The following is a 19,426-nucleotide window of genomic DNA, read 5'->3' on the forward strand; positions in this document are numbered from 1 at the left end:
CTAATGCCTCTGAAATGAATGGCCCTTAATAAATGTTATCACTGTAACCATTATGATTATCACCACCTCACCTGTGCCAGGTGAACCCAACGGGACAGACAGCTAGTCAGCCTCATTTGCTATCCTGAACACAGTACCAGGGACAGACATTCAGTCTTGGAAAAGTTGATTATTATGCTGTTTTGATTCCTAAAGCAATGAGAAAATGTTAAGTAAAATTGACCTTGAGTTTTACTGATGCTTTCAGCAGACAGAATTTTGAAAGGCTACATAGGCAAAGGTCTATGCTTGGGGATATACTTTAACCTGAAAGGGGAAAATAAAATAAATCCTGAGGCTGATGGCTTCCCTTAAAAACAATGAAAGCAAAAAAAAAAGACCAAAAACTCAAGGTATAACCAAGTAGAGATACTTCACCATCACAAAATGTGGATTGGAAATTCAGAAGTTAGAGAAAAATATACCTGATCACTAATCTAATGAATGGGGAAAATAACCCTCAAAATGGATAATTTTTGTATTACTTGTAAATGCGTATACTTCCCAAACTGTGAGATACCTGTATTTTCTGAAAGTAATTTTCTCAGTATAACATGGATTACTTGCATTGTAACGCTAAGGAAATTATTGAGCTAGGAAACCATGAAATATCTCTTCTTAACTTCAAAACTGTTAGTCCCTACCCTACAAAACAGACATACTTAAACGAGTTGTTTTGTTACATACAAATAAACACAGAAAAATTGATTTTTTTTTCATTTTTTTTACCTGCTTATTTTAAAAGGTCCTAAACAACACCCACATATTATTATAGACTACACAAAATTCCCAGAATTAAATGAATAATTATTGAATAGGAACTTTCAGGCCATTGTCACAAGCATTTACCGTTGTGTTAAGCTAAAGAAGCTGTTTCTATAGCAATGCATAACATTTTCAAATTTAAGATAAACTACCAAGTAGAACTACCCTACTTTAGAGTGAGTTTAGATTTGAGAAGGTGAATGTGATAGGTAAGACCTATATATGCCAGATATTTTTGAGATAGCCCCATGTACCTTAATTTTAGATTTGTGGGGAATAAACGAGGCAGATAATACCAGGAACAAAGTTTATACAAAGACTGTAAATCCTTCTTCCTGTGCTGTGCTCAGCATCAATAGAAACCTTTCTGCTAGGCTGAATAATCTCATAAACCCTGTGAGAGAACTTATATTTCTACTACTCATACTCAAATCCAGAAAGATTAGATTGATAGAGCAACTTTCTTAACCTCTTTGACAAAAGAGAATTAGCCTGTCGGAATTTTGAATCTAACTCTACTCTCTATGACATAGTAGATTTAACCATTTTCCTCAATCAAGCTGAAATTCAGTTCTGGTTTAAACAAAGGAGAAATAGTAAAAAGAAAAATAAAAAAAATACTATAAAAGAAGAAAACATTAAGACATTTTATGGAACATTCAGCATGTATAAATACTCATTCTGTCAGAGTCTAATATTCCTAATGAATAGGCTGTAGGTTATTGCTTGGTTTTAACTGTCTGATTCCTTTTGGAACAGTTAGCTGTTTATTAAATCTGTGTCCAAAATTGCCTTTTAATCATCTATCATTTGTCGTTTATAAAGCAAATACTTTATTAAAAAAAAAAAAGCACCACTTGCTTTTTATAAAGCAAGTAGAACAGGTATCTGTCTGTCTAAAATGATGCTGTATTACTTCAGTTAAAAAAATATTGTACGTCCTGAACTCTATCCAAAGAAATTGAAACATATATATTTTTGGGGGGAATTTGTGCTACATTTAAACATATTGAAAATATCACCTCTCTAAAGACATGACATATAGTAGATGCTCAATATGTTTATTAAAATAAACAAATCAATACATTTGTAAATGAATTGATTGGAAAATTATTTTTCTTTAAAAAAAAATCTGTGATGCTAACCGTAATTTAACTAAGCAATGATCTACCTCAATGATCTGTAAACGTTTTTGATTGTGTACCCTATCAGTAAAAACTTTCCAGCCCAGTCCTCCATATATGTGCTTATTTATTAATTGTATATATTTACTACTTTAGTAATATATTAAGTATACTGAAACTAATTTTAAAGAAACTAATTTTAAAATAAAGATAAAATAATCAAGTTCTGGTTAATGTTAAAATTACTGTGCCATGTGGTTTTAACGCTTGTCCTGGCTGTAATAACTCATTAAAATATACAGATATAAATAAGAGGATCAATGGCTGTGACTATCAAATTGTAAACTTTTTTTTTTCAACTCTGTCTACCATCTATCATCTTTCATGAAATTTAGCTTGTATATTTTCATTTTCCCTGAAGCTAGGTGACCTTAGCAAGTAACCATAAGATAATTCATTTATATTTATAATAACATTTGTATTTATAACTAATAGGCGTAGGACAAACTAAAACTGGAATAATTTTACAAGTTTGACAAAAACTGTTCCAGGATTCATGTGTATGTAAATAAAACAATTTTGTGACTGAAATCATTTGTGGCAATAAAATCACAATGATGGATGTCTTTCTTGGTATTTTCCCCCAAATGCTTTTGGCATAGCTGAACTTTCTTTGAACATAGTTACTTCAAATTAATTGTTAAAATGTCTGAAGGGAGTGGTTTTTTTATCCCCAAACTTCTAATAAGCATATGTTCAGAAGTTTCCCAAGCATATGTACCTAGTAATGCATATTACTAGAATCTACGACTTTTCCAAATAATACCAAATTGTTCTCAAAAGTAGATGTACACATTTACCCTTTCTAGGCTATTTTCTGTGTTACTGTGGTCATTTTATTACAGTCAAAAGAACAATTATTTCACCCAATGGCATGTGGCTTTTTGTTTATGCTTTTAAGAAAATACAAAGTAGCACATGCCTTTAAAGTTCTTATTTTTTTAATTATATTTCTTCAATTACAGTTGACATACAATATTATTTTATATTAGTTTCAGGTTTACAGCATAGTGGTTAGACATTTATATAATTTGTGCAATGATCCCCTTAATTAGTCTTGTACACATCCGACATTATACATAGTTGTTGCAACATTATTGACTATATTTTCTATGCTGGACTTTATATACACCCCCCTATTTTGTAACCACTAATAAAAATTTTGGAGGTTTCTATTCATGTCCTGGATGCTTAGTCTACAAGTATCTTGCTGATCATGAGGGCATCATATACTCATTAGCTAATACTATATTAATGCACAATAATCCTTCGATTAACATTCACCATTAAGAAGTGATTTGGTCATGATGTAACATCATATAGAAAAATGCTAAAATCTTATTTAAAATATTAGCACCTATGTCCATGAGGGTTTATTCCAAGAATGCAAGATTGGCTTAACATTCAAAACCAATAAAAGTAATTCACTATATTAACAAAACTAAAAAAGAAACACAATACAATAAGCATACTTAAGATCAAATACATATTCACTCTGAGCTGGGAAAACCTCCAAGAATTTCCTTCTACATTCTAATTTGTTGAAAAGGCTTAGCATGATTAATAAGCCCCAAATACTATAGTATCTGTACAGATACTATGGGTATTTTATTCAACGTGGGTATGACACTGAAAAAGCAAACTGGGTTCACTTTTGTTTCTGAAAGGAACTCTAATAACTCAGAATAACAGCATAGCATCTTCCTGCCTAATCGCTGTCACATTACAAACCCCCGCTGATGGCGTAAGATTATACTGCTGTGGTACCCAAATGTAAAGTTCAGGGAAAAAATTCGTACCAGCTCTACGTCCTTTGAGATTCAATACCTTATCTTCAAAAGAAATACTCAATAAAGAAAAGGTACTTATTTGAAGCTGCAGTAATATTTAAAGCAAAATAATTAAGCTCAACAAATACGCAGTTATGTTGTTTTATTAAGTGCATTTACATAATGCCAGACGCACATGCAAAACAACTTAAAACTGAGACTTCTGAATTATATTCACTATTTCTTACTCTAGAAACTTCTGAAACTTACGGGTTACAGATTTATCAGAAAGTTCTCTTTGCCAACTAAAGAAAGGACAACCCAATCTCGGGTATGAACTGTCATTAGTAATTTAGCAGAGCTAGAGGCAGTTCAGCTGAGCAGACAGAAAATTAAAACATGGGCAGCTCCTGATTGAAAATTTATTCCTAGCAGGTAATGATACAGCACAGTCAGGATCCCCGCTATTACCCAGAGTAAGAGATTTAATTCTGATAACTCTGATGATGCCACTTGAATCAGAGATTATACATGGTGACAGTTTGTGACATATAGATAGGATGAAATGAGCATCAGCAACATCTCTACAGACGATGACTGTATAGAAGATCAGTTTCTTTTTCAAACAGGAAGTATACTAATTTCAGAAAATTATTACAAGTTTCCAAAGAAGAGGCTTAAGCCTTAGGTAAACCATGTATGATTTTTCATATATATTTTCAATGGAGTATAATATTAATCAACATATCAAAGGGAAGGGGAGGAAAATAACTTATATTTTAAGATATGAGATATGAAATGTAGTTTCTGAATTCATCTGGATAAGGAACAAACCCAAAATTATAGGCATAGTAGTTATTCTGTGGAGAGGGTCATAGAGAAGGGTTTTCTGTATATATGCATGTATATATGCATAGAGTATATATACATAGGGTTTTCTGTATCTATGCATGTAAGGGATATTGATTAAAGGTACTTACATACAATATATGTTATTTATATTTATAAAAAATTATTTTTATGTTGGATTTTGTATACCTTGTTATATTTTCTAATTATCAACAATGGCATTACTACTTTTTAAATGAAAAGTGTGTTTTTCTCAAAATTCCCTATTTCAGACATAACTCTGTACCACAGAAATACAGGTGAGAAAAACAGTATTCTCACATAGACAGATACTCAATACATCTCTTCATAATTTGTAAAATGGCATATTCCGTGTATGTCATCAAAACTTATTAGATGTGGGGATTTTAAAACATAGTCCTAAAATTCTGTAATATTTCTTCCATTGAGAGGAGGGCTCCATGTCCCCTATCCCTTGACTCTGTAACTGCTTGATCTATAGTGTGTAGCACAAATGATGCTGTGTCAGTTTCCAGGTCAAGACCATAAGAAATGCCAGCCTGTGCATTCTGTGTTTTGGGACTTCGTCCTTGTAAGATAGCTGCATAACCTGTGGAGGGGGCTACAGGGGAGGAACTGAGGCCCTTTTAACCCAGGGCCATACGTGAATTCCTAGGTGACAGCCAGCACCAACTGTCAGTCATATGAGTGAATCATCTTCAAAGTGGTTGCCTGGCTACCTGCTGGAGCCACCCAGCCGACACAACATGGAAAAGAGCTATCCTGGCTGAGCTATGGCCAAATTGTAGATATGGAAACAAAATCAACAACTGCTGTTGTCTGAAGTCAATAAACTTGGGATTGATTTATTAAGCAGCAACAGATAACCAAAAGAGCAGAGTGGGACTTGAATCATGAATGCTAATTATGAAATGGCTTTAGCATTGCGATACAGCAATGTTATATCACATATGCTATAATTAATCAGAATAGACGGAAGAAAATGTAAGAGAAAAAGTCTGACAACTATCAGGCTAATATAAATTTTGTCAATAGTTTTTAATAAATTGCACATAGTATTGAGAAAAAAATTCAGAGTACTAGAAATCTTTGTATTTTATATATTGAAAAAATCTAAGTATGTAAGAACTATTTGTTTAAATTTGGTGATATACATTAGCTTTGTAGGATTTTATCTACATATAGTATTTAATCATGACATGACCAGTAGTATAAACCTACGTAGAAAATACTAATTCTCTAAAAATTGGACAATTTAGATATTGCCAAATAGAACATCTACAATAATAGAATTATATTTTAAATGGAACTATATTTACAGAGGACTAAGCCAATATGATATAATGAAGCCAAAAAATAGTCATAATAAAAAATAAGCTAAAACCATATTACATATAATTTACCAAAAGTAAGCACCTGAGAAAGATTAATATTTACTTGAATAACAAAAGAAACTACAGATTAAATAAAAATGTTACATATGTCTTAATTTCTGTAGAAATATTTTTAAACAATTAAGTATAATTCCTTTTCTTTAGAAAACTAAAAACTGACTCTGGGTGGTGAGCACACAATGTGATACATAGATGATGTATTATAGAATTGTACACTTGAAATCTACATAATTTTACTAACCATTGTCACCCCAATAAATTTCATTTAAAAAAACTCGATAAATTTAAATACACTTCAAGAGCTTATGGTACAAAAAAGTACATTTTAATAAAATAAAGAATAATTTTACAACAAAAATCTACCCGATGTAATGTATTTCTTTTTAAGACACAGTTCTACAAAAGAATTGTTTTATAATATACAAATTTAACCATTTAATGTATTTCTTAATATTTAACAGTTCTACAGGACAAAGTTAACTCTTATTCGCCCAACTATAAACCAGAGAGTTTGACTAAGTTTACATTCTGTTCACAATCAACTTTTACAAGACTTACTCAATAATGTAATTAGTGGGATTATATCACAGAAGTAGCACAGTGCTTTTCACTTGTTATAAACCCATAATATAAAAAGCAATGTTCAAAAATGTGATAAAAATACAAAATCCCTTTACAGAGGGAATTGTATTATGCCACAAACTCTGCCTCCTTCTTAAAATGAAAAGCCTGAGAACAAGAATGATTAATTAATTTGTACCAGAGTGAAGCTAGGCCTGGAACCCTGCCACCCGCTTTCGCCTCTTGTGTCTTTTCTCATATATTATGCTGCTTCATCTGGCATGAGTGATTCCTACATTGCTACGAAATACACAGTTGTGTATGATATTAAGAAAAGAGTAAAGCAAAACAATTTCCTCCATTTAAAAGTCATCCAATTTGTACTGAAAAATTATAATTCTTCATTTTATCAAAGTATTGGCTGAAGCATTTTTCTACATTACTCATTTGCCAGGTATGTGCATGTTTATGTAATATGCAACATCCAAAAAAATTAATTAAATGCTTTCCAAACTACTTATTATAAAAATTAGTTATACATTACTTGGCACTCTGCTACTTTTAATATGCCTGATAACATTTTCATTATATTTTCACTTATGATAAATAACAGATACAAGTTGAGAGTATTTTGGGTTTCTAAAAAAATGTTTGTCATATCTTGTTATCTAGATTTAACCACCTAAAACACCCTTCTATTTAGATGGCAAAAGACATCAGAGATATGTTTAATCTTAACAAATTGGTTCAACACTAAGCCTTAGCTTACTATCTGTTAGATGACTTAGATGACTGTAAAAATAGTACTTACCGTATACAAGCAGAGCTGTTGTTCAGGATAAATAAAACATGTAGCTAATATATCTAAAACACTTGGCACCCAACCTGACATATTATATTACATACTAATAAATGTTAGTTGTTATTATAGTTACAATCATTTAAACGCAATAAAAAACACAGTAATATTATTAAGAGTGCAAAACATGAGATACGGATTTTTAAAATAGCCTACTTAAAACAATGTGTATTTCTCTATTAAAAGGAGATTTGTTATGGTTAATTCAAACTGATAAAGTAGTCTTTTAGAAAGTAATGCTTCATATTAATCCTTTTAAATGACAATATAACCGATATATTTTAAATGGCAAAAGATTTGTAAAACTGAAATTTAGTGCAACTTACCATGAATAGACATGCTATACAAAACAAAGTACATTCTATAAGTATGTTAAAAATTCTTCATAAAATTATTAAAAATCATATTAAGAAATTAAATTTCAGTGAGACGGTACACATACAATGAATTTAGTGAAATTAATTTTAAAGAAAACATTTCTATATTATATGTACGTACCTGCAGTAGGCAAACAATCGACTATCCCAAAGATCATGATTCCCTCTAGGTCCAGAATGAAAATAACAGGAATCTGTCCCATCAAACATATTCAATCCATCTTCTGAATTTTTTGAAGCATGGCTGTGAACCACATCTAAGAGGACTGTAATTCCCATTGAGTGGGCTGTGTCAACCAGTTCTTTTAGGTCTTCAGGAACTCCATAGCGGCTAAAAGTAAAGTACACAGCAAAACCAAGATTACATCATATTTAAAGCAAGGAGCTAATCATTTACTGGATATCAATTGTTTTACCAGCATAGTACTAGCTACTTTAAATATGCAAATGCAGTATAATATTTAGATACAAGTCCAAGTTGCTTAATATTTGTTATTAAACACATTTAAAAGTATTCAATAAAAAATTTCAAAGCAGGATATTAAAAGTAGATTTATATACCAAAGAAAATTCACATTTTGAATAGACAGATCGTAAAACTCTGCTTCTCTACACTAGCTTCTGATTTCCATCTCCAAGTATAACTCATCCTGGGAACATGGTCTTTCTTGTTCATATACCTGGCCATCCCTTTGAGTGTGTATGGTTGGGGTTAGGGAGTTCTTACAGTAGTTCTTTGAATGTCCTTGGTGCCTTGATAGAGGCCATCCTTCCTGCAATGACTTATTCCTAAACTAAAATGTGCTCAGGTACCACTGGGCCAAGAGAAAATGCCACATATGTCACCACCCAAGCAGAAAAGATATGTAACTCAGACCATATATACATGTGCTTGTGTAACAAGCAGTTTTCTAGTCAACATAAAAGAAAAAACAAAAATAACTCCGAAGAGGAAGTCCTTTCTTAATCTTAATCTATGTCTGTCTTTCTCATTAGACCATATGCTCCTTGAGAGCAGGGGCTATGACTACCTGGCATGGTTTAGCACAGTGGTTAGTATATAGTAAGTCTTCTAAGAGCCAACCTCATTGGGCAAACAGAGCTATCTTTAAAAAATGCAAATAAGATAATGTAATCTTCGACCTAAAATCAGACTTGTGATCCCACTGTCTTAGGATAAATACCAGTGTCCTGATCATAACCTACTGAACTGCTTAATCTGGCTCCTTTCAATAACTTCAGATTTATGAGACTCTATTCCTTCTTCTCCTTATTCTAGCCACCTAGCCTTTTTTCCTACTCATTGATCAATGAATAAACAGCTCTAAAGTATCATTCATTCATTCATTCATCCATCCATTTGTTTAACAAGTATTTGTTAAGCTATATACCATATGTCATGAAATTGTCCATGCTCTGGGGATTCAGCAGTGAAAAATAAATAAATAAATACCACTGCCTTTATGGAATTTACACTCTAGTTGGAAGACAACAAATAAATAAGCAAGATATGTGGAATATCAGATAGCAATAAATTCTCTTAAGAAAAATGAAGGAAAATCACTGGTAGGAAGGGCACGTTTAAATAGGTAGGTTCACCAGTGAAAGTTTCATGAGGCAATATTCGTATGAAGGCCTGAAAGATACAGGGAGTAAGACATGTGAATATCTACGGGGCAGAGGGCTCAGAGAGAATGGGTATTAGGGACAGAAATGAGCTAGGAGCATTTGAAGAATAGCAAATAGAGTAGTGTGTCTGGAATGAAATGACCAAGAAAGAGATGAGACCAGCGGGGCAGCCAAGACCCAAATCACAAAGGGTCTTAAGGACCAATAGAAGACCTTGGCTTTTATTCTGAAAGAGAGGAATCATTAGATGATTCTGAGCAAGAGAGTGACGTGACCTTACTTTTATTTTAAAATGGCTACACAAAATTAAATTTCAGTGAGAGAGTATACATACAATGAATTTAGTGAAATTAATTTTAAAGAAAACATTTCTATATTATATGTACGTACCATTGTGCAGAAAGTGGTCCATGTGTGGAGGGAGGAGGAGGCTTGGGTGGAAGGGGTAGAAGGGCAAGAGCAAACAGAGTTACTTGCCAAAGGGCCTTTGAAATAATAGGGGTAAGAGAGAACAGCAACGTAGACCATGATGGTAGCAGTTGAGTCAGTCAGATTTGAGATACATTTTGAGGTTTCAGGTAGTTAGGTGTTACGATACAGAGTGTAGGGAGGGAGAGAAAAGGAGCTAGGTATAATGAAAAGGGGTTTGACTTGCACAACTGGGAGATGATGATGTCATTTATCGAACTAGGGAAGATGATAGGAGGGGCAGGTTGGAAGTTAAGATAAGGAATTTAATTTGGGACATGTTAAGTATTAGATACCCAAACGCCAAACAGACATTGTTCAAAGTTCACAACAGAGGTCAGGACTGGAGAGTTAAATTTGGGAGTTGGCATATAAAGTGCATTAAAGCCATAAGAATGGATGAAGCTTGATGAGACTCCCAAGGTGCTTCATAGACACAAAAGAGAATGGAACCAAGGGAGATCCAACCTTTACTGGTCAGGGAGAGTAAAGGAAACAAGGAAGAAGCAATAAGAGAGGTGGGAAAAGAACAGGAGGGAATACTATTCTGAAAGTCAAGGGAAGAAAAAAGTTCCGAGAATGTGGGAGTATCCGTTGTGCCAAATGCTGTTGGAAGTACAAGTCAGCTAAGGACGGATCTTTGGACTTGACAGTGTGTAGGCCATCCGTACCCTGGAGTAATTTTAGTGAAGAGGTGCAGAGACTACTTGGAATGAGTTCAAGAAAGAAGAAAAGTGGAGGAATTAGAGGTAGTAAGTAACAATAACTTATTCAAGAGGAACTACTGAAAAGAGAAACAGTTAAATTAATCTTTTTTTTATGTCTGGAATTCTATTTACCTATTGCCACTTCACTGCTCCCCCCAGTTAATCAGGTTTTAGATCTCAGTTCCAACATCGGTTCATGTCTAATCTAACTGATTAGCTCTCTGATTCCATGCTATTATAGCACCATCATTTTCTTCATAGCTTTTATTATCGGTAGAAACCATGAAGTGTATGATTATTGGATTAATATCTATATTCTACCATAATGAGAGCTCCATGAGGCAGAGACAATGTCAGACTTGTGCAACTTGTGGTCATTCAGGTCAGCACCTCGTCAGTTGCAGAGGACCCCATGGTGTCTTTCTTTCCAGAGAGCCACATTCCTTGGATTTCAGCCTGAGAAAAAGGACTGTCCTTCTGTGGGTAGTGTATGTCCTACCAATCGACTCCTCAGTCACCTTCTTACATGAGTCAATCTCTTTCCATAAAAGTGAGCTCTGGCAATAATGACTTCCGTAGGACACGATTTTCTGATTAAAGCTTGGGCCTCCAAGTGCATGAAAATTTCAGCAGGTAACTGGACATTCTTGATCAGAAATCATTTCATGAAAACCAATGTTAAATCAAGTCCAATCTCTAAGGCTAGATGAGAAGAGAGTCTATGATATTAGTAAAAATGCTCAGCTACTATTAAATCTGTTAACCCTAAAATAGGTTACAAAACAGCCTGATATAAAATATAAAAATTATTTTATTTATTTTTATTTATTTATTTATTTATTTATTTATTTATTTATTTATTTATTTTTTTTTTTTGCCCAAAGAAGAATGGATATAATGAGTCTTTCATTTTACCTTGAAGCTGCAAAGAAGCTTGTGATTTGGTAACCAAAACAGGCATAATAAACGTGTTCCATGATCGCCATCAGCTGAATGCAGTTGTATCCTATATAAGTAAAGGTAAAAGAGAAGTTAAAAGCAAAGTTAGAAAAAAAAGTAATAAAAATATATAGGAACACAGAATCCTTGTTCTAAAGATATTAAATTTTGCATATAATCATTTACATATAAATGACTTGGTCAATTTGAAAAGTTCCACTACTTTAACACATTTTGCTTGTCTGAACTTCTAACACAAAATCGGACAGCTTTTGAGAGTTACAATCTATAATAGGTATTTCAAATGTCTTCATTTTAACAAGTAATAAATTATATGCAAATATACTCTTAATTTGGATTTAGAATATTAAAGATGGCAATCTGCATATGCTAAACTCCAGTTACACTTGTAATATTCATACTGAAGATTATGAATGCTGAATAAAAGTAACCAATCACATGCCAGATACTTTTTATTTTACTTTTTCTTTATATTTCAGTTTTTCTACTAGATAGCATGAGATATAGCAACAAATCCATTTTCAACAAGGTGGCTTTTACAGAATCAGCATTAATTCTTCTACATTCCACTGTTGCTTGCACCTATAAAATTACTCCAAATTTGCATGTGTGCACATGTATGCACACATATACACAACGTTCTTTTTCTCTATCTGAAAACAATTTGCTCTAATACTAAATGAAGTGATTCAGAAAGGTAGGAACTGCCTTTTCAAAAATCTGTAACACGTAAGTCTTTACTAATGTGTTTTTAATGGAAGCAAATAATCAGAGAAGAAACTTGTATTCTTTAAAAAAAAAAAAAAAAACTAAAAAAAAATCAGGTTTTTCTTCTTCCAAGTACAATTTGCTAATATTTCCAAATATGACTTGATTGCCCTGAAAGTTACATTTCTGCAACATACATAGAAAATATTCTGTTTTCAAAGTTAAATTCATGTCAATATAGGTTCTCTTGCACATATTTCAGTAACTGTATATTGGAACAATTACAAATTCACATTCAAAATTAGAGATTCATAAGTTTAAAAAATAACAAACTCCATGGTTTATAATCTGCTGAAAAGGTATAATTGTTGGCCTTTTTATTGTAAAAAGAAAATTAAATTAACTGTCTGGCTATATAGAAATATGTATATGAACTACTGTTCAGATAACATAAATCAACTATATGCTTCATACCAAAATATAGCTTGCAGTTTACTTCTCTATTATATAGTAAATATTCTTATGCTCAAGCACCAATTTATAGTTTTTATTATTAATTTTATGGCATTAATCATTTCCGGATTTATTTATGTTCAGAATAGTGGCCCAGGCAATTCAAACACAAAGATGAATGAGAGAATCCTTATTCTGCCACACGTTCTATAATATAAGAACTGGAACATAAACCATTTGTTACATTACGAAACGACAGAACATCTCAAACACAACAGTTTTAATATAATATCTATTAACTATAACTCATATTAAATTCTCCTTAAATTTATTTAATTTTGGTTTCTGGAACCTGACTTCATCATCACAGATAATCCCAGATCCGTATATAACTGCAAACTTTAACCATAAGTTGCAAAACTTTCCTCTAGCCAAAATTTGGACTGTTTAGTAAAAGCAGAATAATTAAATGTATTTTATCTTCCCAATTAGGCTTTAGAGCCGGTGCTAATATGTTGTGAAATAATAAAGAAGCATCAACTATAATAATAAAAAGAACAGATTTAAAGCGTTACTGAATCTATAGTTCAGCAGGACACTATTCACTCTCCTGGTTGTTCCCATGAAGACAGAGCCTGTGTCATTATAGTCCCATATACAAACATCTAGAACAATTTGTCTCACACAGAAGCACCATAAATATTTGTCAAATGTGTCACCCAGACAAGAGCTAGATATGTGTATGTATTACATGTACACACACACAAACACACACACACACACGACACTGCTATAAAATGAGTTCCAGTTACCTTACAAATGTAATATTTTTTCCCCTAACAGACTAAAATGAACAGGTTTTAATCAATGACCACTGAAATTGATAAAAGTACTCTCCTGTAAAAAAAAAAGTAATTATGCTTACGTATTTATCTACAATTTTGTAAGCCATCAGTTCACATTACTTAAAATTGACATTGGAATAATGCCTTAAATTCTTGTGCTCATCCCATTTCTCTTTTCTATGCTATCACTATTGCAGGGCAATTTGAGAAGCCTAAAATAAAATGCATATCTATTACATATTTAATCTCAACACAAAACAGAGACAGTTGTAATTAGCTTTTCTAATAAGAGAACAGAGTCATTAAAATTTTATCTGAACAAAAATCACAGTTATTACTTACCAAGGTCTTTGATTCTTGGTAGTATATTACATGTAAAGTGTTTATAAGAGGCTACTTTTCCTTCATGAGAAGAAATTCCCACATGAGATTCATAAATTCTTAGACCTCTTGGCTTCTTTGGTCTGGAATGCTTAAACTACAGAATATAAAAATTACACATAGAATTGGAACGGAAATGCAGGGATGACACTAACTGACTAAGCATGTTAAGTGAAGTGGTGAATCAACTCAGTCAAATACTCTGGAACCGTTTTCACATATAAAAGTCATTGGCTACATCCATTAAATGTTCTTTTGAAAAAAAATCCTTTTTAGTATCATGTTAATGAATCTATTTTAAAAGAGCAATCACGTAATGGTTTATGACTTATCATTGAGTAAACATATATTTTGAGCCTAAGCCTTAGAGAAAACACAACAGCTGTGAAATGCATACATAATTATTAAATGCCAAGCACTTATCAACAAGTTTCAATAACTTAAAGGACAGAAAAGTGAGTTCAAAGATACCCCCAACTCCTGTCAATAAGACAACCTTAAAATTTACCCTTATTAACACATTCATGAGATGTCTTCACTATTCCTTTTTCTAAGGACATTGATCCTGCTTCAAACCCACGACAGTGAGTAACATTACATCATTGAAAGTCTTTGATGAATCAGAAATTGTGGTTAATTTTTTTTTAATCAGTAATCCTTATAGGTCACTATGTAGAAATTTAGCTTTCTCCCCCTCCCCCATCTCAGAAACACATGATAAAAACTCACTTTTATGTTTTATTGGCTACAGATGATAGACTCTGATAGATGTATACCAAACTGGTACAATATGATGTAAAATATTAAACCAGCAGTGGAAAAGTTGAACATTACTATAAAAGTTGTAAAAGTAAAAATTAATTTTCCTAGAAATATTGGAACAAGCATTTATTTAAAGATTAGTTGTTCTCACTTTATATGTGTGTTCTGGTTCCCAGTGTATCCAATCATAATTCACATTATCACCTTCACGAGCCACATACTTCGCCCATGGTGAAATACGATACAGGATCTCTCCACTTTTACTCCTAATAACGACCTACAAAGAGAATAAGACGCTATTGCTTTAAAATACTTCAAAACTAAAATAATGCATAATAGTTTATGAGTACGGCTACAAGTCTGAAAAGAAGGAATGATCTTAAGAATCTAAACTGTCATCCAGATGCGTGACCTTAAAGATGTTTAAATTCTGTGGAGCTTGCTTTCCTCATCTGCTGTAGTATATGATCCTTAAAGTCACTTCCAACTTGAATATTTTATGATTCTCTGGCAATTTCAATCATTGCAAACCAAGCATGAGAGTGGTTAATTAAAGTCAGCATACAGTAGATAATAAAAAGACATGGATATTATTTGGGAACTACTGTCGATAAATCAATCATCAGGAGGAAATAATGCTACTCTAGTTTAAAAAGTGACGAGTTATATTGCCATCTCTTTTGTTTTTCCTAGTAATTAATGATAACATTTTCAAGAAGCTAAAGGAGAAAAATGGGTTTTGATTAACACTTGTATTATGTGCACACCACGCGCACACAACACACACACACACACACACACTACTCTATAAATATTTTCTACCCCTTCTTAACTTCTTCTAATCCCTATTTGAAGTATGCTTTTACCATACAAAACCAAAAATTTTCCCCTTTAGCCATCCAATCCTGTATTTGCCAATAGTACTACTATTATTATCAATAATAAAAAATAACAATAAAATGCAAATACAATTATTACTGAATCTACCATTTTAGACTTGGTATTGAATAGAGGACTTCGATTTATCAGTATCGTTAGATAAAAAAGAAAGCTACACGAACAAAGCTCCATGTGGTTTAATTAGAATTTTTTTAAGTCCTTTTTAATTAAACCTTCTAAAAGTAGGTGCTGTATGAACAAAAATGTTCATATTCAGAGCTATACTATATTCTCAACATTAAGAGAGAACATATTCTTCAGTCTCCTTTAACAGAGAAAAGCTCAAGTGTGCATAACTCCTGGTAATTAAATATTGGTATAATGTTTTAAAGTTTAGAAAAAACTTTCATAGTCATAGCTCACTTGGTTCCAGAGAATCTTTATGACACAAATATTAAGTGAGATGCCAAAAATCCCAAAGTGATGGAGTGGCAGAGCCAAAAGCTGAACACAGAGCTTCCCATACTCATTTCCTTATTCTTAACGGACTTCCACAACACTTCCCTCAGACACCAAAAAAAAAATAAATCATGATTCATGATGGAGGGGCCGGTGCGTGGTAAAAAGAAATACACGAATTCAGTTTTTTCCTTCATTATGCCTACCACTTATTGGAGCCAATCACAGCCAAGTGTGCTGTTATTCAAGTAATTATCATAAAAACACGAATGAACAAATTCAACCCACTTTAGGGGTATTTTATCCCAAAAGATAGGTGCATCAAGCCACATGAATATCTAGTATAATATACGGCAGTGATATGTTTGAGAAAAGGACCTTTTGCTCTCTCATCAACCCAAAATAGGCTATGGGGAAATAAAATACTAGAAATCAGTTTCCAATGAATAGCGTTCTGCATAATCCATCCATCTTTTCTCTTTTTTGCAAATGGCTCTACAACTCCTCCAAAGGATGATCATAAATGAATAACTATTTTTGAGGGTGTCTTTCAGCAGAGAGAAGATTTGCAACTTTAAAAATATGAAGAACCTCCCTGTGCTGAATATATTTTCCCCATTCTTTGGAACATTAATTTATCTTGCTATACACATGAAATGTCTCCGAAGGCTACTGAAGGCCGGGGATTGGAAGGAACAGTCTTTGTGTGGGTCTCACACTCCTACATATTTTGCTGTATACCAAGACTACAAGGCCCTGACTTTTTCTTCAGAGGGGCTACTTCTCATGTTGTGTGTGTCAACAATCCTGAGAAACATGATAATGTCTCCCTTGGAGACACAGAACAGGCTCACTTCCTGCTTGCTATAGAAGAATGGATTCCCCAAGGTGAATATTCCTCAGCTATGAGGCAAACCAACTGTGTGAGTAACATCCATCTGGACCACACTGTTGTTAACCCTGTGGGATTTGGAATGCAGGGTGGGATCAATGCAAATATGATGCTCATACTGCTTACTGTGTCATGAGTAATAAAACCATTTGTCTCTGACTCAGGAGTCCTGTTTTCTGCCAGAATCCATGAAACAGTAAGAGGTTAACTTAGAAGACTGTAGGTAAGGTAAAATCAAATCCTGCACCTGACAACAGATTATTTACTCATTCACTGAAGGACTTCAATGTATTTGTTTCCAAAAGTTTGATTTCTCCATTTCTATCACTGTTTTCTATTAGACATATCTATCAGTTATTTCTACTAGTGTTGCTTCTTGCGGTGCAAATTTTTAATTATCGAATTCCCTCCTTCTTCCTTCGTAATAAAATAATAGCCTCGGTCCCTTAATGATATGTAGAACAGAGCTTCCCACCAAATCTGGAACACTTGTCTGTGGTCATTACATAAAGGTAAATTCACTTCTCTGTTCTTTAGGCTCCTGAATTTTGGAGGTATCTTTGTACAGCGGTTTAGACTTCCCTAACCAATATACTTGCCTATAATAACCACCTCCCTCACTTTTGATTTGCTATTCCTAAATTGTTTTGATAACCAGCTGAAAGTATTGTGATAAATCTAAATAAACCAAACTTGGGAGACATGCAAATGGGCAAAGAACATAACCTTGCTGGACTAAATTTTGCTCACAACCTTTTTTTTTTTGCAGGGGTAGGCGTGGGGCAGAGAAGAGGGTAGGTACTTCTGAGATTTTTATTTGCGAGTTCAGATCCCGTTGAAAAAATTTTTTAGATGATAAGAATTTATATAATTTAATTTGCAACCTCAAAATAGCATATGCCATTATAGCAAATTGAAAAGAAAGAGCTAGCTTGAATGATCTATTAACAATAAGCCTAACATCTGATGGGTAAAAGAGGTCACGTGGTAATACCAAATTGGAAGTCTTATACACTACTAGTATGAGTAGGACACAGTATAAAAGTTCTAAATAGCAATTTGGGCAACATGCATCAAAAATTCAAAACAAGTAAACTTCAGTGAGTCAGCAATTGAAATTATAGAAGTCTGCCCTGTGGACATATCAGAAATGTGCGCAAAGAACTATATCCTTGTCTATTAATCTTAATGTTACTTTCATTAGCAAAGAGGGAATGACTGAATAATGTATAACTTTAAAAATTATACTATTGAATTATATTGAAGGTTGCAAGAAAAAATTTTTTCAAGTTATAAAAAATGTACTGTAGCTTCCTAATGTAAAAATGCACACAAACTAATAACTTATTTCAAAAGATACATAGAAAAAATATTGAGCTGGTTGGCTATGGATAGAGATTAGTAGCTTTTATTTTCCAGTTGTATGTTTCTATATTATCACTTCATTTCACTTGTAGAGCTTCTATAATTAGAAAAAAAATACATATTTCAATAAGGATTACACATATATTTATTATATAATTGCACACATATTCCTGGATCTGTGTTACTCAGTTAGTATATTGTGTACCTTAACTATATTCATACAGTGTTAAAAATAGAACTTTAAAAATGCATCAAATCACATTAAATTAATATACTAATGAAAATAATATGACAAATTTTTTAGAGGGGAAATAGCTATTTTGTAAAACTGTAACATTTTGGATCATGGTAAAAATGATCCAAATTAGGTTCCTTTTTTAATAAGCCAAATTAACTCTTTGACTTATGGGAGGTTATCATCAAATACATTATTAAATTACATTAAAAAGTGAATAAAAGAAACCTGTGCAAAACCTAATTTGACTTAGTGAACTGTATGAAGTCCAATTTTACTTAGAAAATGTCATTTAGAACTGAAATATACACTATTTCAGAAACATTTTGGTAAAATACTGAAGACCTAAAACGTGTGTGTGTATTCATTCATTTTTGGACTATATTTTGAAATGCTTCTTGCCAAACATGGACTGGAAAATTACTGAGATAAGATGCTCCTCAGGTGGCCGACAATTTTACATAAAAACAGCGGATGTGCTCAGCTCATTAGAAGTGTTAGTAGATTCTGCAAAGTATTATTGTATGTAACTCTGGGTTTCATGAGTGAATGTGTGGCTAGCCAAGAGACAAGACATGGATGTTAAATAATATAATGCAGTTCGCCCTGATTATACTACCCAAATCACAACTACATGCTATGAGGAAAACCTTTAAAAAAAGAAAAAAAGTTGCTTAAAGAGGGGTGAAAAGATATTCATAAAGATAACTGCTTAATGAGGTACAGGTCAAAGTAAATAACCAAGCAAAATCATTCCGAATTTATAAATCAATGTTATCTCCTCCTCTTTTAAATTCCCTCTAATATATACAATATCTAATATAATTGATATTATATATACAATATACAAATATATCAGTATATA

The 19,426-nt window shown here is 32.7% G+C and overlaps 1 protein-coding gene across 1 annotated transcript in view; it reads right to left on the reverse strand.

Moving 5' to 3' along the window:
- The window catches only part of GBE1 (1,4-alpha-glucan branching enzyme 1), a 253,230-nt gene that overhangs the window by 114,666 nt on the left and 119,138 nt on the right, over positions 1-19,426 (reverse strand). The window contains 4 exon segments of the mRNA XM_033134959.1: positions 7,940-8,149; positions 11,538-11,628; positions 13,931-14,066; positions 14,883-15,008. Of these exon segments, the coding sequence (XP_032990850.1) occupies positions 7,940-8,149; positions 11,538-11,628; positions 13,931-14,066; positions 14,883-15,008 (563 nt within the window).

Source organism: Rhinolophus ferrumequinum, chromosome 2, assembly GCF_004115265.2.
Source record: "Rhinolophus ferrumequinum isolate MPI-CBG mRhiFer1 chromosome 2, mRhiFer1_v1.p, whole genome shotgun sequence".
In the NCBI taxonomy this organism is placed as follows: Eukaryota; Metazoa; Chordata; class Mammalia; order Chiroptera; family Rhinolophidae; genus Rhinolophus; species Rhinolophus ferrumequinum.